Source organism: Puma concolor, chromosome E1 (genome assembly GCF_028749965.1).
Source record: "Puma concolor isolate L17-30 chromosome E1, mPumCon1.1.hap2, whole genome shotgun sequence".
Lineage (NCBI taxonomy): Eukaryota > Metazoa > Chordata > Mammalia > Carnivora > Felidae > Puma > Puma concolor.
In genome coordinates, this window is record NC_141680.1 from 1,676,135 (window position 1) to 1,696,859 (window position 20,725).

The 20,725-nt window shown below is 51.6% G+C and overlaps 3 protein-coding genes across 7 annotated transcripts in view; 1 reads left to right on the top strand and 2 right to left on the bottom strand.

The window, feature by feature from the left end:
- The window catches only part of RPAIN (RPA interacting protein), a 261,437-nt gene that overhangs the window by 207,510 nt on the left and 33,202 nt on the right, over positions 1 to 20,725 (bottom strand). The window lies entirely within an intron of this gene.
- MIS12 (MIS12 kinetochore complex component) lies at positions 857 to 6,501 on the bottom strand. 3 transcript variants are annotated; one of them, XM_086685672.1, is made up of 2 exons: positions 6,367 to 6,501; positions 857 to 2,662 (listed from the first exon to the last, which is right to left on the bottom strand). In XM_086685672.1, exon 2 carries the CDS (start codon positions 2,620 to 2,622, stop codon positions 2,002 to 2,004), a length of 621 nt encoding a protein of 206 aa, XP_086541798.1. In that variant the 5' UTR covers positions 2,623 to 2,662; positions 6,367 to 6,501; the 3' UTR covers positions 857 to 2,001. The 3 variants fall into 3 exon arrangements, with proteins under 3 accessions (XP_086541798.1, XP_086541797.1, XP_086541799.1); XM_086685671.1 differs by lacking the exon at positions 6,367 to 6,501 and adding an exon at positions 6,049 to 6,301; XM_086685673.1 differs by lacking the exon at positions 6,367 to 6,501 and adding an exon at positions 5,928 to 6,055.
- Positions 6,231 to 17,199, top strand: DERL2 (derlin 2). 3 transcript variants are annotated; one of them, XM_086685669.1, is made up of 7 exons: positions 6,231 to 6,662; positions 7,779 to 7,844; positions 9,796 to 9,869; positions 10,929 to 11,022; positions 12,452 to 12,647; positions 12,876 to 12,966; positions 16,706 to 17,199. In XM_086685669.1, the coding sequence occupies exons 1-7, from the start codon at positions 6,246 to 6,248 to the stop codon at positions 16,809 to 16,811; spliced, it is 1,044 nt and encodes a 347-aa protein (XP_086541795.1). In that variant the 5' UTR covers positions 6,231 to 6,245; the 3' UTR covers positions 16,812 to 17,199. The 3 variants fall into 3 exon arrangements, with proteins under 3 accessions (XP_086541795.1, XP_025776151.1, XP_025776150.1); XM_025920366.2 differs by lacking the exon at positions 6,231 to 6,662 and adding an exon at positions 6,680 to 6,950 and having other exon boundaries at positions 7,782 to 7,844; XM_025920365.2 differs by lacking the exon at positions 6,231 to 6,662 and adding an exon at positions 6,683 to 6,950.

Consider the following 20,725-nt stretch of genomic DNA (forward strand, 5'->3'; position numbering starts at 1 on the left):
GAGTTCTAAACGCCGTGGACTTCGCCCTTCTGTCCAGGTCACGTCTATATTTTAACAGCATTCAGACAAACCCTCTTACTGCACGTATGGGACCACCAGCTTTCAGGCACTGTCTCCTCAATAAATAGCCTCCCTCCTTCCGAGCATTAATATGCTGGTTTAATTAGGTGTATTAGTTTCCCGTGGCTACCATAACGTGTAACAGACCCAGTGGCTTGAAACAACAGGGACACACTCCCTTCCGGTTCTAGAGGCCAGAAATCCAAAACAAGGGGGTCACACTCCCTCCGGAGGCTCTAGCGGGGGGTCTGGTCCCTGCCTCTGCCAGCCGGCGGTGGCTGCCAGCATCCCGGGCTTGTGGTCACATCACTCCCACCTGCCTCTGCGGTCACACTGCCTCCTCGTCTCGTCTCAAATCTCCCCGGGCCGTTCTCTAATAAACACACTGGTCGTTGGATTCGGGGCCCCGTGCAGATATTTCAGGACACTCCCCTCATCTCCAGATCCTTGATTATTCCTGCTAAAGACCCTTTTTCCAAATAAGCCACGGTCACAGGTCCCAGGAATCAGGACACGGACATGCCTCTGGGGGGAATCACCATCTAACCCTCTATACTAGGAGATTTTAAGTAAACTACAAGCATGAAGCACCGGGCTGGCTCAGTCAGTGGAGCACACGACACTTGACCTTGGGGTCAGGAGTTCAAGCCCCACGTTGGACATAGAGGTTACTTAGAAAAGAATAGCAATAATAAGCTACAAATGCAAAAATAGAAAATTTTCATTTGGGTAGAAGGTCATACTGAAAAAGGAAATATATCATGACATTCTAGACACCAAAAAATCAAAAACCAAAGCCTTTAAAATATATGCATTTAATGTACAGGACTAGAAAAGGCTCTTTCTTTGATGATACACATATTCCAGGTAAACACAGGCATCTTTAATCTATGAATATTTAATCACAAATATTAATGCCCTGAGTTCCTCTTCCATATAAAGGAGAAACTCCAAACCCTGTTCTTTAGGAAGACGTGGCAGGCAAGTAGCACTATTTATCCTCTTTCTCTGGGGACAGGACACTGTACATGGGTTACAAAAGAAAAGTATTAGACTCCACTAAATTTAAGCACAAGACACAGCTAAAATTTCCCACTGTGGGAACTAAATATTTGATGCTTAGGAGTGTGAATAAATAAGATAATTAAATATTAGGCACAGCGCGGATTCCAAAACTAACTGAAGTAAAGAGAAAAAATTATACAAATACCTAGCGGTCATTTCATATAAACCTTGCTCCTGGCTGCATTCCAGGCTTCCCTTTCTATTCCGGAGAGATCGGCCGGTTCTTTGTCCACGCACGGTCTTCCACGGCTGGGCTCCCAGACAGCAAACTGTTTCCCGTCACCGAAAGCCTGATCACGAAAGGATTTATTTTAGGAACAAAAACAACTTCTTTCCTCTTTACTAAAGATCACGGGTGTGTTTTCTGCTTGCTTCTGTCCCTTGGCTAACTTCCCCACGTAAGACACGGGGGTGGACACGGGCAGGCAGTCTGTGCTGGCTCTCTCCAGGGGCAGTGGCTGGGTAATAAGGAAGCCACCCACTTAACCCTTTTCTCACTTGATCGCATCCAAAGAGTGAGTCAAAAGGATCAAGGTCACACAGGACTCATGACCAAGGCGGAACGTTTACAAACACCCCTGACGGGCCAAGCCGGCTCTGCCTCCTCAGTCGTGCCCTGCGGTGAGTTGTTACTGAACCAGGGACCCTTCCCACCTACTAGAGTCTCTGAGGGACAGGGACGGACAGATGCTCCAGAGATCAGCCCAGGCGGGTGTGGGGACACCTCAGGAGAGCAGGCCAAAAAAGAGGGGGCTGCAGAGTACAAGAGAGCGCGAACAAAGCAAAGCCGAGAAATGTATGGTTCACGAGAGTAAGACTCATCCTTGACATAAATCCTCTGTGACTCTACTGACGGGTCCTGTTACTGCCTAGAAGTTAAGATACTTTCAGTCTTTTGCCTTCCCTTTCCACACTGTCCCTAATATTCTGTAGTTTCCTGGAGTTCTGGACCAGGAACGCCAGGCTCTCCCTAAAATCACTAGTCCCCTGATCTCTGCCAGCATTCTCGAGCTCGTCAAACAAAGCCAGTGTCTGTCTGAGTTTGGCCTGAACAATTTTCTGTTCCTCCAGTTCTGCGAGCAGGGCCTGCTGGGCGCGTGCTTCAGTCTTGTATCTCTCCTGCAACTCTTCAATTTCTCTCTGGAGAAGCTGGAATTCTTTCTCACCACAAGGATGCATCTCCTGGGCTTTATCCTCCGGAAGCAAGACGTTTGGCGGGATACGCAAAACCAACTGTAAAAACAGCTGCTCCATTTTGCCAAAGAGGCTGTCAAATCGTCCTTTCATGAAGCCAAGAAACTTCTCCGTGCATTTACGAATCTGGACGGGGCTGATCTCGCAGCCCGGGATGCCGTCCAGCTTCTTCAGGATGACCTGCTCCATGGCCTGCGTCACCTCGAACAGGTAGTCCTGAAACGCGATGTAGATCCTAAGCATGCACGTCTGCGGCGTAAACCCAAAGAACTGGGCCTCGTAGGCCATTGGATCCACAGACATCTTGGCTACTTCTGCTGTGTTAATTTCCACGGTGAGAAATCTGCAAATGTCAACAGGAGAAAATCCATTTGGATAAGCAATCATCTGATGAAAGGAGCAGAGTGTATGACAGACAGCGGTGAGCAAGCACAAGGGAGAAGCCGACACAACCTAAGGAGTCTGTGCGCCCTGATGCGGCCTGCTCATCCCCGACAGGATACAAACCCGGCCTCCCGGAGGCTCTCCCACCGCCCCCGCCTCATTATCCAGGGCTCTGGGCTGGGGCTCAGTCTCCTGAACTGTTGCCATCCTGGGCGACATTCACATTTGGACGGATGACCTAAGACTCTGTTTCTTGGGTTTTGATGGTTTTCGTCCCTTTTCTCACCTGGCCGCTGCTATTGGTAACCCCTCCCCAGCTGCTCCCACATACTGACCATGACCTCATGTGCCATTCTCCAACTCCTCTCTTCCCGTAATCAAATTACACCACAGCCTTCAAGGCCCTCAGTGCCGAGATCCGCTTCCTTGCTCGGTCCACCCACTGCACTTAGGCTCTGCCACCCAGCACTCCAACCACACCCCTGCCGGTGTCCTCAACCTCCCCCCGCCCCGCACCCGCCGTCCTATGAACCCAGCCATCTGAAAGCCCCAGCTGCCGCTGACTGAGCCTCCTGTCAGCTTTACAACCACGACCTGATTTTTCAAGGGTCTGGGGGTCATTCCTTTCGAGTGTAAACATCTAGGAAAAGAGCACTCAGACCCTCTCCCCCCGCCCCAGCACTGCGGGAATTTAACCAAGGCACCCTTTTCCGAGCTGTACAATACGCTTATTCTAGAAACGGGAGCGGCCTCATCATTCCTTCAGATAAAGGCAGTCAGTTCAAACAAACGGCCAGCTCAACTACCAGGTGAATGCGGGAGAACCTTCATGAAAGAATTTGAAGCAAATGGTGCAGGCCACAGGCTCCTGGGTGGCTCAGTCGCTTAAGCACCCGACTTCGGATGAGGTCATGATCTCACGGCCTGTGGCTTCCAGCCCCGCGTCGGGCTCTGTGCCGACGGCTCAGAGCCTGGAGCCTGCTTGGGATTCTGTGTCTCCCTCTCTCTCTGCCCCTGCCCGACTAGCACTCTGTCTGTCTCTGTCTCTCAAAAAATAAAATGTTAAAAAAATTTTTTTAAATAAATAAATTTAAAAAATGGTGCAGGCCAATTTTTTTATAGGAAGAGAAGACATCGTTAATCTCGAGAATTCGTGTTATATGACGGCTAAATCGTGTTCAACTGGTGGACTGCCTAAAGTGGGCAGAATTTCTGGGGCGCCTGGGTGGCTCAGTCAGTTAAGCGTCCGACTCCGCTCAGGTCACGATCTCACGGTTCGGGAGTTCGAGCCCCATGTCGGGCTCTGTGCTGACAGCTCGGAGCCTGGAGCCTGCTTCGGATTCTTTGTCTCTCTCTCTCTCTCTCTCTCTCTCTCTGTCTCTCTCTCAAAAACAAATAAAACATTAAAAAAATTAAAAAAAATAAAAATAAAGTGGGCAGAATTTCTTTCTGCCTTTGTAACCCCACCCACAGACAACACGACGCATGGTGACCTGGACATGCGCACCCACGTCTGTAGAGAGGGCTGTGGCTTGGCAGGATTTCCATTTCCTCGCGCTCCCCAACGCCTCCCTTCAGACCAAGTTCAAGCTCTTTGGACACGGCTTGCAACGGCCTTCATCCCGTGACCTCCGCCAACAGCTGTCTTCCCGGTTAAGGACCTCGGCGTGCCTACGGAGTATTTCCTATTTCACGGCACTTTTTGGTCCTTCCTTACTGGATTCTCCCGTCTTTCAGCTCCCAGAGGAACCTACTCTAGTGTTTTAACGTAGGTCTTTTTCAGTCCCCCTGTCATTGATGTGCTAGGTGTCAGATATTCCTGACACGTGGTTTTGTATACAAACGCACGCTATGTTTTCACGTCTGCAGCCACGCCACGTCATCACACTCCGCGTTCCGACGAAGTTTTCCACCGATTCTATCACACACGTAAACCACACTGGACGTGCCCACTCCGCTCTCAGCACCTTGCTTCCAGAACTAACCGTGTAAGGAACACCCTCCTATCATGTTTCCCCGGGGACCTGCAGGCTATTTACACAGGCAAGTAGTTGCTGGGCCACGCAGCTTACTCATGCTGATGCCACTAAATACCGCCAAAATGTTCTCCAGAACTCCGGGGGAGGGGCAGAGGTGGCAGTTCAGGCTGACTGACACACCCCCCTCGCAGTCCGAGAACATTTCTCATGTCTTCACCAACACCTGACACTATCCAACATCCTAATTTCTGCCAATCTGGTAGGTGTAACATTGTTTATTTATTACTTTTTGAGAGGGAGGGGGAGGGAGCAGAGAGGGAGAGAGAGAATCCCAAGCAGGTGCCACACTCAGCACAGAGTCCTACACGGGGCTCGATCTCACGAACCCTGGGATCATGATCTGAACTGAAATCAAGAGTCCGACGTTTACCAGACGCCCCAGGCGCCCAAATGTTTTAGAGTGTGGCTTTGTGAAAACCAAAAGTACGTCCCCCACACACAGCCTGGGCGCTGAGGGCTGAAACTACCTACACTCTCCCCACCCCCACCTTACTGTTTACATTAGCGTGACTTTACTATCCTGGGAGACCAGAATATTTTCACTGTTCAAACGGCTTGACTGTGCAGTATGAACCCCCCAAAAGATGGATCAACTCTTCAACGGGAAACCTCAATAATCTGCATCATGAGATTCTCTGAAACCCTCGCCTCTGTTGTTTCCACCAATGCTAGGCGGTTAGGGCAGGATCCTTACCCAATCCCGATCAAGCCCCCAGGCGGAAAGATCCACCTTAACCCAACCCTGCGGTTCTCAATACTTTCCCAATTTGCCAGTCATCCCTTTGAGAGACCGACTGCCAAAGGTCCGAGGAGGGGTTCCCACCCCCACCAGGGCAAGCAATACATTCAGCACGGTTTTACCAAAGGGTCGTGAGGGTGGTACTTGGGGAGCAGACTAACTTTTTTAAGCTAATTTATTTATTCTTTAGTCCTCTCTGCACCGGCGTGGGGCTCTAACTCCCCTCCCGGAAAGTAAGAGTCGCACGCTCTCCGGACCCAGCCAGCCAGGCGCCCCCAGGGGAGACTATTTTAATGCGGATTTCTCTGATCGCTGGTAAAGCTGGGCAACGCGGCGTGTGCAGATCTGCTCCGGGGGGGTTCTCCCCGTGCGGTACCCACTCCTACCCCGCGACAGCCCACGCTCCCCAGCCTTGCGCTCGGGCCCTTCGTCATCCGCCACCACACCTGCCGCTCACTCCCCGTTCCGGAAGCCGTCACTGCTTCCCGACCGCCACCCCAACACGCCGTGACGCTCCTCGCTTTGCCGGCCAGGACCCGACCACTCTCTTCCACCAAACCCAGCTACCTTCCTTCCCCGAGGTGTTTTCGTCCCCTCAGGGAAGGGCGCCGTGGCCCAGCACCCGCTCCGAGCCGCCGCCAGGGCTGGGATTCTCTCCGGGCCGCCCGCCTCGCCTCCGCCGCTCGGGGACCGCCGCGCAGCCCCGACCCCGCCGGGCGGGGACCACTTCCGGCGCGCAGCCCCCTCCCGCCGGGCCCCGCGGCATGCCGGGATCTCGGGGCAGGCGGCGCGCGGCCCGGCGGGCGGGCGCCCGGCGGTGGTGCCGAGCGCGGCCCCGTCCCTGCCCGCTGGTCCCCGGAGGAGACGCAGCCCCGCGGCCCTTACCCGAGCGAGCGGGAGGGTGGCGAAACCGACCGCGCGCCGGCTCCCCGCCACCGCCTTTGAACCACCGCCTGCTGCCGCGGAGAGACGGCGCCGCGGGCTCCCCGGCAACGGGCGGATTCCGGCCTCGGCGAACGAGAGCCCGGGCGGGACGCCGTCGGGCGCCTGATTGGCCGGCCGCGCGGGGCCGCGCCTCGCTCAGACCCGGGAAGGGGCCGGGCGGGAAAGCCAGCTGTGGCCGGCGCGGATTGGTGGAAGGAACCGGGACTGACACGCCTCTCCTCGACGTTGGTGGGCTGGTGGGTGGGGCAGCTGGGCGGGGCCCCCGCGGAGACGCAACTCGCGGTTGGCCGGCGCGCTTTCCTCAGCGCTCTGGCGATTGGTGGCGGGCCGGGCGCGCGGCGCTGATTGGGCGGCAGACCTCTCCGGCCCCGCCCCGCCGCCGGGGCTGACTGGCGGAAGGGGAAGTGGGGGGGCAGGCGGCGGTGGGGAAGATGGCGTACCAGAGCCTCCGGCTGGAGTACCTGCAGATCCCACCGGTCAGCCGCGCCTACACCACCGCCTGCGTCCTCACCACCGCCGCTGTGGTGAGCAGCTGCAGCGCCCGCTTCTCGCTGTCCGCGCTGGATGCGAGCGGGGCCTCGGGAGACTGGGGTCTAGGCCTCGGGAAAGCCCAGAGGGGCTGGTCTCGGGGGTGGGTGGAAGGCATACGGGGCTCACTCTGGGGTTCAGGATGACCCCGGGGGCGCCTGTCCAGTGACCCGAGGAGGGAGTGCTGCTCCACGAGGGGTTGAGGATCAGGGCTGCTGGTCAGTTCCTGAGACAGGAAGGCCGGACCTGTAGCAGGTCGGGGCTACGGGAGCCGCCCACCCTGGAAAACGAGTCTCAGCTCAGGCGATGGGCAGGTGCTTCCGTGGTGGCTGGTGGCGAGAGGGTCCGCTCGGTGAAGAAACTTAGACGTGGAAGACAGAAAAGTGGAAGTTGTCGAGAGGGGAAAGTCTTGAAATAACGGGAGTCCGGACCTAGGGGTTGTCGGTATGCACCCGGCCCCCACAGCGGCGGGGTCTTCAGTCTCGGTTCTTCTGAGTGCTGCGCACAGCGGTTTCAGGTGGTGGCCAGGTGTTCTAACGTGCCCCGTGTCTGAGATGTCACTACCTGCCACCTTTGCCTTCATGTCAGCCTCGACTACTGCAACATGAAACCAAGTTGTATCCTTGCGTTAGGCGTGAGGGATACAAAGAATTGTGCCACTGCAGCAGAATTTTTTACCAGCCTCTTCCTCCCTCGTTAAGAAAGCCTTAACGGACGGAGCCAAAGCACCTGGGAGTTGGAAATCCTGGGCCTCCTCCTCTTTTGTTGTAGATGTTTTGTTTCTTGATCAATTTGCCTTAAGAAGCTCTTTCTTTCTCTTTCAGCAGTTGGAATTGATCACACCTTTTCAGTTGTACTTCAATCCTGAATTAATCTTTAAACACTTTCAAGTAAGTCGTGCATCACAACCACAGTTAACGTTTCAGTGTTTTAAACTTGCTTTTTGTGCTTTTAAGTAGCAAATCTTTCCATATGCTATCTGAAAAGAATTCAGCGGCAATATTCGATTTTAAGTCTTATTGTCTGTGGGGGGGTTAATAAAGCAGTGATTCTGCACCCCGACTGGGCTTCAGAATCACCTACAGAACTTGGAAGAGATGTTCAGGGCACCTCATCATGTACCACAATCGGAATCTGCAAGGGCAGGAATGAAGAATCTGTATTTTTAATTTTTTTATTTGTAATGTTTATTTATTTTTGAGAGAGATAGAGACCGAGTGCAAGCGAGGGAAGGGCAGAGAGAGAGGGAGACACAGAATCGGAAGCAGGCTCCAGGCTCCGAGCTGTCAGCACAGAGCCCGACGCGGGGCTCGGACCCACGAACCATGAGATCATGACCTGAGCCAAAGTCGGGGACACGTAACCGACTGAGCCATCCAGGCGCCCCGAAGAATCTTTATTTTATTTGTAAAGTTCCCTGAATGGTTTGATTTGATGTGTCCAGTTCCTGTATTTAGAAATTACCAGTTCAGAGTTAATATTGTAGTGTGAGAGTAGACTGGTGGTCTCTTCCCAGGGAGAGTCTCACAGGACGCCCTGTTTTGTCCACTCACCACCTCGGGGTCATCACTGTGGTCCATTTCGGAAGCCCACCTCTCTTAGTAAATTGATCCGTCTTCCAGGGATCAGATGATATTCACAAAAATATCTGTGAACCCTCAGGTGTTTAGTGTATAGGTCTCTGTGAATATTTCCACCTCTTGCTCTGTACTTGTGCTTCCTTATATGCTTGTCTCCTGGCTGAGTTGGGGACTCTGAGATCCTGGATGCAGTTCGCGTGCAGAACTGAATTATTTCAACTTTGTTTCCAATCCTTAAGAATTTAATGAGGCGCAAAGCAGGCCCGTGGACTCCCGTCCCTGCCTTCATCGTGCACTGATCCTTCACTGCTCACCTGGCCTTTGCTGGGAGCTGTGGCTCCATCCAGGCATGCTTCCTGTTCATTTGCTCGGCTTGGTTTTGCCTGGGGTTAAACTCTTGACGATACCGTGTATCTGCATTTGGGGTCAGGGGTTCCAGGTCTGACTTCAGAGTCTCCCTGGTCCAGCTCCCCTGGGCAAGGCATTTGAAAGCCCTCCGAGTCTCCGTGTCCCCGTGTGTGACATGGGGATGGTCGTGCCAGCTGTCGCCACACGTGAGATCATAGACCGTGTTAAAACATTTTGAAAAGTGAAGCGCTCTCCCGTTGTGAGTAGCCGTCTTTATTGTGGGTGTGGATGGGTAGGGAAAAGTAAAGGGTGGCCACCATGAAAGCTAGTGTCCTTGTTTCTGCCGATTAGACTCCAATTATTAGAGCATTAGGTTTTTACTTGTAGGGAGTTGGCCGTTTACTCAAACTAGAACTGGAGTTTTTGCTTTAGAATTACTCTTTCCTCTGGACGGTTCTCACTAATACAGAAACGTTTCTCGGCGATTTTAGATCTCTGGAGTCTCTCTCCGGCCTCTCGAGGCTATTGGTCAGACCCAACACATATGAAAGCACTCTTCTCTATTCTGCAGATTAACGTAGTCTTTCGGTCCAACTTTTTCCATAATTTGCCTGACCATATGGTATGGGCTTTTTTTTTTTTTTTTTTTTATAAGACAATGACAGTCTCAAGTTTTCTGTCCTGTTGTCCCTACAGATTTCAGGGGCAAGTGATATCTTCCAGGAATTCAGCTAGAAGCACAAAAATCCTGTGTCCGATCACGTGTGCCCCACTCTTTGGCTCAGACCGTGGCATCACTTATTCATGGCCTTTCAACCATTGCAATCCTAGGATATCTCTTTTGTCTTAATATGGAAACGTTTCCTGGTATATTTTACTTAATCTTTTCTCTTGATTTTTTTTCTCTTAACAGATATGGAGGCTAATCACCAATTTCTTATTTTTTGGTCCGGTTGGATTCAATTTTTTATTTAACATGATTTTTCTGTATCCTTTATTAAGTGGGGGTTAGCATGAAAACTTTAGGTTTACTTAGGGAAAACAAGTTAAAGCTATTAATGCTGTTATTTTTGTTACCACCTTAGCTGTAACTTCTGGGTCCTGGATCAGGGGTACACAGAGTAGCTGGTCAGAAAGTCATGTTTTGAGGGTGTCGGTCGGTCCCTGTTCCGAGGGGAGGTATTTAACCATAAGTGATTCCCGTTCTGCCCATCAGTCACTTACAGATCAGACCGAGGGGGACGAGAGGTGGTGTAGGCGAGGCGCCCAGATGCCCTGGCAACTGCCAGGGTTTGCTACAGGTTCGGGAGTGGATTCGGGAGGAAGGGCTAACATGACGTGTCCCTGGACGTTGGTCGCCAGCCCTGCTGGCTGAAAAGACCGTGCCCTGCGTCTGCCCGGCCTGCCACGATCTGGTTGTTGAAAGAGAGGACAAGGCCTTCTGTGCTCAGATGGTAACTGGGGCCCCTGAGCAGGGCCTCCCTTCTCCGTGGGGCCCTCTGTGTCGAGAGGGGAGTTAGAGCTCATCTCACCTGTAGGAGACAGAGGGCCTTGTAGGGGTGACGGGGTCCCTGCCCTAGGGTGGGATCTCTCGTTCTAAGTGGCTGATAATTAATTTTTCCATCATAACGTCTCTTCTTGGATTAAGGTACAGAAATGCTGCATCTGCCTGGCCTGAAAAAGTAGATTATCACACAGGCCTTCTCGCCGGGCACTTCTTCCATCAGGTGGTGAAAACGCAAGGCTTGTGCCCATCGTGGCACAGCCACGCGCGGGAAGTACGGGACTGATTGGAAAAGGGGGTTTGTGCAGCGTCGGGCCTCGCTCCCCAGTCGCAAGCAGCGTGTGTAAAATGTGGGGCCGGCCTTGGCCCGCCTGAAAGGCCTGGTGGAGAGGGAAACACGCTGCCCCTCGTGAACATCCCTACAGAAGCGAAGCCGTGGCTGGGTACAGATGGCTCGGAGCCCACGTGGACTGAAGGGATACGCTAAAGTTTACTTTCTTCACGTCTGTGCACTTAACGTTTTCTTAACTTGGAACCCTAAGATACCGTTACTGTCGAATGCTAGAAGAAGGCTCTTTCCGAGGCCGAACGGCAGATTTTGTATTTATGTTCCTTTTTGGTGGATTCTTAATGACTGTATCCTTCAACAAGTAGAGCAAATACAGGAAAACATTGAAGGACACCCTCTGTCTTCCTCAAGCTCTCCGCCTGTCCTAACAACTCACTAGATAAGCTGAACCAACAGATAAAGGTGGACCTCCAGACTTTAGCCTCAGGGTCCCACTATCTGTTTTACAGTGTGCTTTCTGTGGCCGCTCTCTGAGCCTACAGGTTGGACAGGATGCTTTTCTCCCGTGAGCCAGTCGGGGGAACTTTTAACCCAGGTGGGTTACTATTAAGTGCGTTAGCTGTATTCTTGTCGACGTGTATATATTTAAGCTAAGTTGCCAAGACATTTATTTGGATAGTACCCAAACTGATAAATTATTATTATTTTTTAATGTTTATTTCTAATTTAAAAAATTTAAATGTTTATTTTTGAAGGAGAGAGATAGAGTGGGGGGGGGGGGAAGGGGCAGAGAGAGGGAGGAAGACAGAATGCAAAGCAAGCTCCGGGCTCCAAGCTGTCAGCACAGAGCCCGACGCGGGGCTCAAACTCACAGGCCACGAGATCATGACCTGAGTCGAAGTCAGACGCTTAACCGACTAAGCCACCCAGGCACCCCTAATTTTGTTTATTTTTATTTTTATTTTTTTGAGTTTTTTAACGTTTATTTATTCTTGAGAGACAGAGACAGAGCTTGAGCGGGGAAGAGGCAGAGAGAGGGGGAGACACAGAGTCCGAAGCAGGCTCCAGGCTCTGAGCTGTCAGCACAGAGCCCAAGGCGGGGCTTGAACCCACAAACGAGAAGATGATGACCCGAGCCGAAGTCAGATGCCTAACCGACTGAGCCACCCAGGGAGGGGCAAGCTCAGGGGAGGGGCATAGAGAGGAGGGGACAGAGAATCTGAAGCAGGCTCTCTGCTGACAGCAGAGAGCCCCATGTGGAGCTCAAACTCATGAACCGTGAGATCGTGACCTGGGCTGACTGAAGTCAGATGCTCAACCGACTGAGCCCCCCAGGCATTGCGATAAATTATTATTTAAAAAAAAAACCCAAAAAACTATTGTCACGGGTATAATAGAACGCCATCCTGTCTGACAAGGTGGTTTTGGCCCCAGTTGGCTCTACTCACCTCATAAAGGTGCTGATGGCGAGTGAAATTTCATGTAATTATTGACCAAGGAACTAATATATTTTCCAAACAGCGGAGAACTTCATGGACACAGAAGTGTCCATGGACATGGAAGCAGCTACCCTGGAGGAGTTTTGGCCCACGCAGATTTTTGCCTGGTCGCTCTGGGTAATTGTTTTTAGGCTTTTTTTTCCTCCCCCCCTCGAAAGGCCGAAGTACCATTGGAGCTCCGTGACGCAGACCCGTTAGAGCACAGCTCTTTGTCCTGGCGCTCAGCCTTCCCTGTCACGCTTCTGACGCTGACCTTTTCCTTGACGCCGTGTGCTAGCTCTTTGGGCTGTTCGTGAGTCTGGTTTTCCTGGGCCAGGCCTTCACCATAATGCTCGTGTACGTGTGGAGCCGAAGGAACCCGTACGTCCGCATGAACTTCTTCGGCCTTCTCAACTTCCAGGCCCCCTTCCTGCCGTGGGTGCTCATGGGCTTCTCGCTGTTGTTGGGGAACTCTGTCATCGTGGACCTCCTGGGTGAGTCTCGCCACTGCTGTTACTTTACGTGTGCCCTCCGTAGCCACCCTTCTCGCGTCTGCGGTCCAGCCCTCGCTCGTACAGGACAGTGTTATGGTCATGCGCTCCAAGACCCCCCCCCCCAGCAATGTTTAGTTTTTTAGCGTTTATTAATTGTACCGACGTTTCCTAAACGCGTGCGGTCTGTCGGGGGTCCTCCCCTCATTCTTCCTTTCTCGGGGATTCTAGGCATTGCGGTTGGACACATCTACTTTTTCTTGGAAGACGTATTTCCCAATCAGCCTGGTGGAATCAGAATTCTGAAAACACCATCTATCTTGTGAGTATTCGCCACTGGGTTGCGTGTTGCTCGCAGAGAAACCGGGACGGGGTCCGCGATCTGTGTTCTTGGGGGGCTCCCGGAGGTCCTAAGGACAGTAAGTATTTGCAGATTGAGCCCCTGGCTGCGGCTGAAGAGCGTGTCGATCGGGCCAGAGGTGGTGCCCGAGGTGGGCAGGAGCAAGGTCAGCGGGCTCGGGACGGCCCGAGGGTGGCGTGCCGAAGGCCACCCGCGCCTCCTGTGCCAAGGGGGGCCCGCTGGTGTCCGGGACAGCTGCTGTCTGGGCTTACGGAGGGGAGGTGGCAAAGTGGGCAAAACTGGCCACAAGGAAGTTTCTAGGGGTGATATTTCTGGCCTTCCAGAAAGTAAGATGAGTAGAGAGAGAAGGAGCAAGCCGGACTGCAACCCCGGTGCAGGCTGTTCCGCCGGCCAGCTGTGTGACATTAACACAGTCCCCCGTTGGGGGTGCCCGGCCGGCTCAGTTGGGGGAGTGTGCGACTGCTATCGGGGTGGTGAGTTCGAGCCCTATGTGGGGTGTAGAGACGACTTTAAAGAAATCTCAAAAACAAAAGTCCTCCTGTGTTTTGCACTTTCCTCTCCTGAGAATAGAGCTTTGATTTGTAAGACCTTTTTCTACTCCAGAAAGTTGTGTCCTTGACACATATGGCATTTAAAAGGGGCCACCTGAGGGGCGCCTGGGGGGCTCAGTTGGTTAAGCGACCGACTTCGGCTCAGGTCATGATCTCGCAGTTTGTGAGTTCGAGCCCCGCATCGGGCTCTGTGCTGACAGCTCAGGGCCTGGAGCTGCTTCGGATTCTGTGTCTCCCCCTCTCTCTACCCCTCACCTGCTCACGCTCTGTGTCTCTCTGTCTCTCAGTAATAAATAAACGTTAAAAAAAATTTTTTTTTAATAAAATAAAAGGGTCCACCTGATGAGTAAAATGTGAATTTTTAATCAGATGTTGGGGGCGCCTGGGTGGCTCAGTCGGTTAAGCATTTGACTTGGGCTCAGGTCATGATCTCAGTTTGTGGGTTCAAGCCCTGCTTCGAGTGAGCCCAACTTCTGTCTCCCTCTCTCTGCCCCTCACTCACTTGCACCTTCTCCCTCTCTCAAAAAAAAACCATATATATGTGTGTGTGTATGTATAAAACGTTGGTTGTAGAATAGTTAAGCAAAACAAAGAGTCAAGTCCTACGTAGTCCTACCACTCAGCCATAACCCTGGCTGTCATTGTTGACGTTGTGATACATATTCTTCAGTCTTTAACTGTCTGCACTTTTTAAAAATGCTATTTCGTAACCTTTTCAGTGTAATAAGTCGTCCTCATTTTCCCATCACAAACGTCCTACAAAACTAACAGCCGCGTGATAGCGTGTGGTCCACAGGCGGTATGGTTTCCTTTGCATCCCTGTGGATAGACGGCGACATTAGTGGTTGCTTTTCCCTCCCGCGCTTGGTGTGGCTCACATCCGTGGTCGTTTTCCAAGGGTGCGTTCCCATTTGTTTGTTGTTGAGTCGCCATCCAGAACGGATCCAAGTCTACGTGTCCGTCGGCAGGGCAAAGCTTCCGTTTCCCCACAGCCTTGTCGAACGTGGGAGTATTGTGTTTGCCTTTTCTTACGTGGACAGCTGCAAGGTGGCCTTGTTTTTATGATGTTCTTAAACGTTTACTTATTAGAGAGAGAGCACGTGTGCACGTGAGCGGGGACGGGGCACAGGGGTCAGCTCTGCGTGCCCCGCGGCTTCAGGAGTGGTGTCAACACGGTTTGTGTGCACTTACTCCTTTGTGTGAGGCCGCTTTCACTCACTCGAACGTGTTTGACATTGATCTCCATCGTTGCACGTATTGGGAATCAGTTCCTTCTTTTGCTGCGTGGTGTTCTGCCCTGTGAACGTACCAGTCTTTTCCGTGGTTCCCTATTCACATGGACGGTGAGGAGCTGTCCTTTTTTTTTTTTTTCTCCTTTTTAAGTGTATTTTTGGGAGGGAGAGAGAGGGAGACAGAAGTTCCAAAGCGGGCTCTGCACTGACAGCACAGAGCCCGATGTGGGGCTCAAACACACGAACTGTGAGATCGTGCCTTGACCAACCGACTGAGCCACCCAGGCGCCCCGAACCTGACTCCTATTATCATGAATGTATTTACTATTTAGAGAACCCCACACGTAACCAGTCTTGCATCGCCGTGCCCCTCACCCTCCATGTGGATGCCTTGTTCATCCTGCTCTGCCTCGGCCCCCTGTGGTAGCCTCTGTCTCACGGGAACGTCCTCTTGACCCAACTCAGGCTTTGCCACCCTGTACCGGCCCCTCTGTGCGTGCACGCCCCGGTTGGAATTTCGACTCCCTGTGCCAGGATGTTCCTGAAATCCCCGTGTCGCCCTGGGCCACCATGGTTCCTCTTCCTTGCAAGGACACCTACTTTGTTCTGTCCTGTTAACGTTCGGAAAGTAGAAGTGTCTCGGCTTTTAACATGCTTCCTTTTTATCAGGAAAGCAAACCTTTTCATGTTTATTGGCCATTTGGGTTTCTTGAATGGCCTTTTTAGCCCTATATTTTTCTACTGCTGGGTGTTTGCTTTCATTGTTAATTTGTAAGAATTATTCTCTTTTTTTGTTAATTTGTAAGAATTAAAGAAGCTCACATTGAAATATAGATGCTTTTTTCTGACCCCAATATAAAACAGAAGTTTCCAGATACATTTCTAATTTTGTCAGCTGTGGGGTAAGTGTAATCAGAAATATGAATGTAAATAGTGGATGCTGCTTTAATGGTTAATTCTTTTTTTTTTTAATTTTTTTAATGATTATTTATTTTTGAGAGAGAAGAGAGAGATACAGAGCGTGAGCAAGGGATGGGCATAGAGAGAGACACAGAATCCGAAGCAGGATCCAGGCTCTGAGTTGTCAGCACAGAGCCCGACACGGGGCTCGAACCCACAAACCTCGAGATCATGACCTGGGCCACGGGTTCCTTGTATGCGTGGGTGCGTGCACCATTTGTCCCTTGTGACAGGCCATCCTCCGGGTTCATCCACATCGTAGCAGGTGTCAGAATTTCCTTTCTTTTTAAGGCTGAATAACATTCCTCTGTGATTTTGTCTGTCTGTCCATCACTGGATACTGGGTGGTACCTTGGTGGTGGGGAGACATTCATAATAAACTTAGTGAAAATCAGGTTACAAAATAAATAGTGTGACCTAATTTTTGTAAAAGCGTACGTATAAAAGTTCTGCAAGAATAATGAGAACATTAACCACGATTCTGGAGATTTAGGATATTTATATATACTTTTTGTTTTCTTTATAATTAGCATTTATTGCATTTGTAGTTAAAAAAAAAAAAGAGGGTGCTTGGGTGGCTCAGTCGGTTAAGCGTCTGACTTCAGCTCAGGTCAGGATCTCAAGATTTGTGGGTTCGAGCCCCACGTCGGGCTCTGTGCTGACAGCTCGGAGCCTGGAGCCTGCTTTGGATTCTGTGTCTCCCTCTCTGTCTGCCTTTTCCCTGCTCATGCTCTGTCTCTCTCTGTCCCAAAAATAAATCAAACATTTAAAAAATTAGAAAAAAAAAAAAGGGGGGTCTGGGAAGTAAAAGTTAATGTAAACGTGAAATAATCGTGAAAACTTCCACAGCGTGAGAAGTGTCTGCTTGGCGGGCGGAGATGTTTGTCCGTTGGCGGAGGCCCCGCGGGACGGGTCCTGCCGGGACTCTGGGACTAAATGACCCCTGTTGCCTTTCAGGAAGGCTATTTTCGATACGCCAGATGAGGACCCAAATTACAATCCGCTACCCGAAGAGCGGCCCGGAGGCTTCGCGTGGGGCGAGGGCCAGCGCCTCGGCGGTTAGAGCAGCAGCGCCGATAATGGGACCGGCTGGGAAGGACTCGGTGACGCACCCGCGGGGGTTGTTTTATCCTTTGTGTTGCAAAAGCGCGGACACTTGACGGCTTGGCAGAGCTCAACTCCAGAAGCACTTTATGAAATGGTACACTAGTGAACCCAGCAGGCGCCGGGGGCGGTCGGCCAGCGGCTTCTCGCCACGCCGGCCCGAAAGCGCGACCCCTCGGAGCCAAACAACTGGAGACACAAAGCCGCCGCCGCTCGCGAGCAGGTGCGGGAGGCCGGAGCCGTGTGGCGTGGGGCTCAGCCTCCCCTCCTCCTCCTCTTTGACAGACGAGACCGTGGGGTAAATGGAGGTTTCAGAGAGGACAAAATAAAACTGAATTCCGTCTCGCTCTCGCTGAATCCGAGCTTTTGTGTGCGATCCGCTGAATCACGAGGTGCTCGTGCAGGCCCGCGCTCCTCCCGGGCGCCTCCGGGGTCGGCGCGGCGTCCGCCGGGATTCCGTCTCAACGTGGGACGCGTGTGGCGGACGCGCTGTGGCCGGCGTCCGTGGTCCTCGTGCACGACGTGGCTCCAGCAGGAAGATCGGGTTCTGTGCAGACCGTTCGTCCTCCGTCTGGGTTTTGCAAAACTGCAAGTGGTCAGATGAGCTGAGAAGAGAGGGTGGGGTGGGGGTTCTCGTAGCAGCGGGAATTTAGTGGCAGGAGGGCCGGCTGCGGGCTCGTGTGGCGTCGTATTTTCTCCGCTTGAGTCTCTCCACCAAGAAACAGCCGGGCCAGGACCTGTCACGGCCGCCCTTTTGGAAAACAACAGGAAGAGCCCTCTGAGGCCTGGAATGTTGACTGTGGAGGCAGATGAACAGGTGCCCGTCAGGCAGGGGCCCACGGGTCTCCAGCTGGTTAACTCTGTCGTTCTGTTTCAGGAAAAGCTGAGAAGCTTTTCGGAGCCATGTATCTGGTTGACCGTCACAATCAGGTAGAAATCAGACAGGGTCCAGAGGAGCAGGGACTTAATGCCTGTGATGGCATAAAAACTGTCCAGAACATTCATCTCCCTGGGTCCCAGCGGGTTTGCGCTCACACGGTCTAAGCTGTTGAGAGCCCAGAGGAACGAAACGGACACCCCTAGAAAAGAGATCATTGCACATACTTTGAATACATAGCATGTAGGGGGCATGTGGGTGGCCCAGTTGGCTTAGCGTCCGGCTTCGGCTCAGGTCGTGGTCTTACGGTTCATGAGTTCAAGCCCTGCACCGGGCTGTGTGCTGACAGATCAGAATCTGGGCCTGCTGCGGATTCTGTGTTCTCCCCTCTCTGCCCCTACCCCACTCACGCTCTGTCTCTCAAAAATAAATAAATGTTTAAAAAATTTAAAAAAAAAAGAAAAAACGTAATCGACACCCTAGGTGGGGATTTTCACATGGTGAAGTAGATAGTAATATCTCTAAACAGAACAGGAGGAAGTGATGGGATTTAACACACATGTTCTACATGGTGTCCGTAACTTTATGGTTGTAGCAATTTTATGGAATGTGGGTTAATGGGACTGCTTTTTTCCCTAAGTGATTAGAAAACAAAATCTTGAGGGGCACCTGGGTGGCTCAGGCAGTTAAGTGTCTGACTTTGGCTCAGGTCACGATCTCACAGTTCATGAGTTCAAGCCCCGTGTCGGGCTCTGTGCTGGCAGCTCAGAGCCTGGAGCCTGCTTCAGATTCTGTGTTTTCCCCTCTCTTTGTCCCTCCCCCACTCACGCTCTGTCTCTCTCTCTCTCTCTCTCTTTCTCTCAAAAATAACATTAAAAAAATGTTTTTTAATTAAAAAATTAAAAAAAAAAACAAAATCTTGAAATGCTAGTCTTAGAATGTACAATCCATATAGGATTCTCAAATTTTGTCATGTCTTTGTTTAAGAAAGCTCAAATTTAATTAGGGTCTTAGAAATTCCTTATCTCGGGTCTCAAAATAGACGTCTCTAATTTTGTTTTCCGTTAGCTAACTTTGAGTTATCCCGTTCCCGGAGCTGTTGTGGTAAAACTGTGATCCTAGGATCTATTCACTGTTCATCTTAGTAGGGAATGTCTGTACGTATCAGTGATGGTAAAACAGGAACAGATTTTGAGTCTGTGGCCTAACTGCGGTCTGCCGCGGGATTTTCGTTTCCGTGGTGTTACGGGATGAGAATTCCCAGGATGCTGGTCTGCACCTCCGACGTGTCCTGGGCAGTGGTGACGCCAGTCACCGACATTGTCACCTGACCCCCGCTTGCCTGGGCACAAGGAAAATTCTCACTTGTCCAGCTTTCCTCTCCGTCTTGATTCTTACAGACCACCCTGCTTTTTGTAATGCATGTCAACCGAAAGTGGGAATCGATACGCAGTATATGGAATTTTGTGCCCAATTTACCCGACACATATAATTGAAGGGACTCCTGGGTTCTACCAGTGACACTGAAAAGCACTAATAAGTCCGTTTGTTGTAGAAATACAGTAGACATTCATTTAAAACAAATGGATGTGTAAGTTGCACCTGACCAGGAGAAACATTTTCTATGCGTTTTGGGGTGTTTTCTGCACAATGGATTTCTTTCACTTCTCTCTTCCACACATGTTCTTTTCCGTACCTGCCTGGATCCTAATATCTTTCATCCTTTGGTGTGGTCTCTAAGCAGAGAGCACCCAAGTCCCAGATCCTGGCAGCAAAGCCCTCGCTCTGTCTGGAGTCTGTGGAAATTAGGAAATAACTGAGCCGCTGGGTAAGGGGCTCCCTGGAATTGTCGTGTCTCCCTGACAGCCTGCATTTGACAGGTGAGTGCCATCCCTGTCGCCGGTCACGATCCCGCCAGGGATCTCGGCGCTATGGGACATCCCCTCAGCTACTGGCGCATTTTATGAGTTTGCATTAAAGTTGTTGAACTTTAATATGCACAAGCCCCTTCTCTGCTCAGAAATTCATGGTGACTTCTTTTTTTTTTTTTTTTTCAACGTTTATTTATTTTTGGGACAGAGAGAGACAGAGCATGAACGGGGGAGGGGCAGAGAGAGAGGGAGACACAGAATCGGAAACAGGCTCCAGGCTCCGAGCCATCAGCCCAGAGCCCGACGCGGGGCTCGAACTCACGGACCGCGAGATCGTGACCTGGCTGAAGTCGGACGCTTAACCGACTGCGCCACCCAGGCGCCCCTCATGGTGACTTCTTAACCCCCGTATCAAAAGCACAGTGTCTGTCTCCCTCTGAACCCTGCCCCCATTTCTGCCTATTGGGAACCTAAGTCTCTTCAAGGCCTGGTCCTGTTCCCGGCTTCTCAAGAAATCTGGACTCTAAGGCCTACTCCATGGTCTTTCTTTGAATCCCTCGAGTGCGTACAACGTACTCTTACACCAAATTATATATCGTCTCGTACCGTTGCAGCTGCTACACGTATACGCATCGTCTCCCTCACGAGAACGTAAGCTCCTTAAGGGCAGGGTCCGTGTCTTAAAGTTTTGTCTCTCCCACGGTATCTAGCACAGGGCTTGGTGCGTGGGTGAATACGTGCTCTGTTTCTTGATCAGCAAACTATCATCTGGTATTTTTAATTATAGAGGGATCAACGTATGTACGTGCAAACTTGGACTAGTGGCCGAGGCTCAGGGTTGTCTCAGTGGGACGGAGAACTGACCATGATTAAGGGCAGCGGTCTGGTGGTCGGGCAAGTCAGCCAACCACACTGACCACCAGCTGGTATGATCTCGACAAGAGCAGCCAGTCCACAGATCATCCCAGACGAGGCGATTCACTTCCTGGGAGAAGAGCCTGGACATTCTGAATGGTTATTATCTTGTGATCATCTGCATACGCAAACCACGTAACCACGAGACTTCCTTGGGAGGGACAGCAGATTTCAGACTCCGATGGGGGCGGGAGGTGTGGGTGGTGCTTA

What these genes read in the sequence shown, in the direction of transcription:
- DERL2 (XM_086685669.1), top strand. Translation starts at nt 6,246, where the DNA reads ATGCCGGGATCTCGGGGCAGGCGGCGCGCGGCCCGGCGGGCGGGCGCC. An exon ending in TAATCTTTAAACACTTTCAA is followed by an intron (nt 7,845 to 9,795) that starts GTAAGTCGTGCA and finishes TTCTCTTAACAG; the next exon opens with ATATGGAGGCTAATCACCAA. An exon ending in TTGGTGGATTCTTAATGACT is followed by an intron (nt 11,023 to 12,451) that starts GTATCCTTCAAC and finishes GCCGTGTGCTAG; the next exon opens with CTCTTTGGGCTGTTCGTGAG.
- MIS12 (XM_086685672.1), bottom strand. Translation starts at nt 2,622, where the DNA reads ATGTCTGTGGATCCAATGGCCTACGAGGCCCAGTTCTTTGGGTTTACG.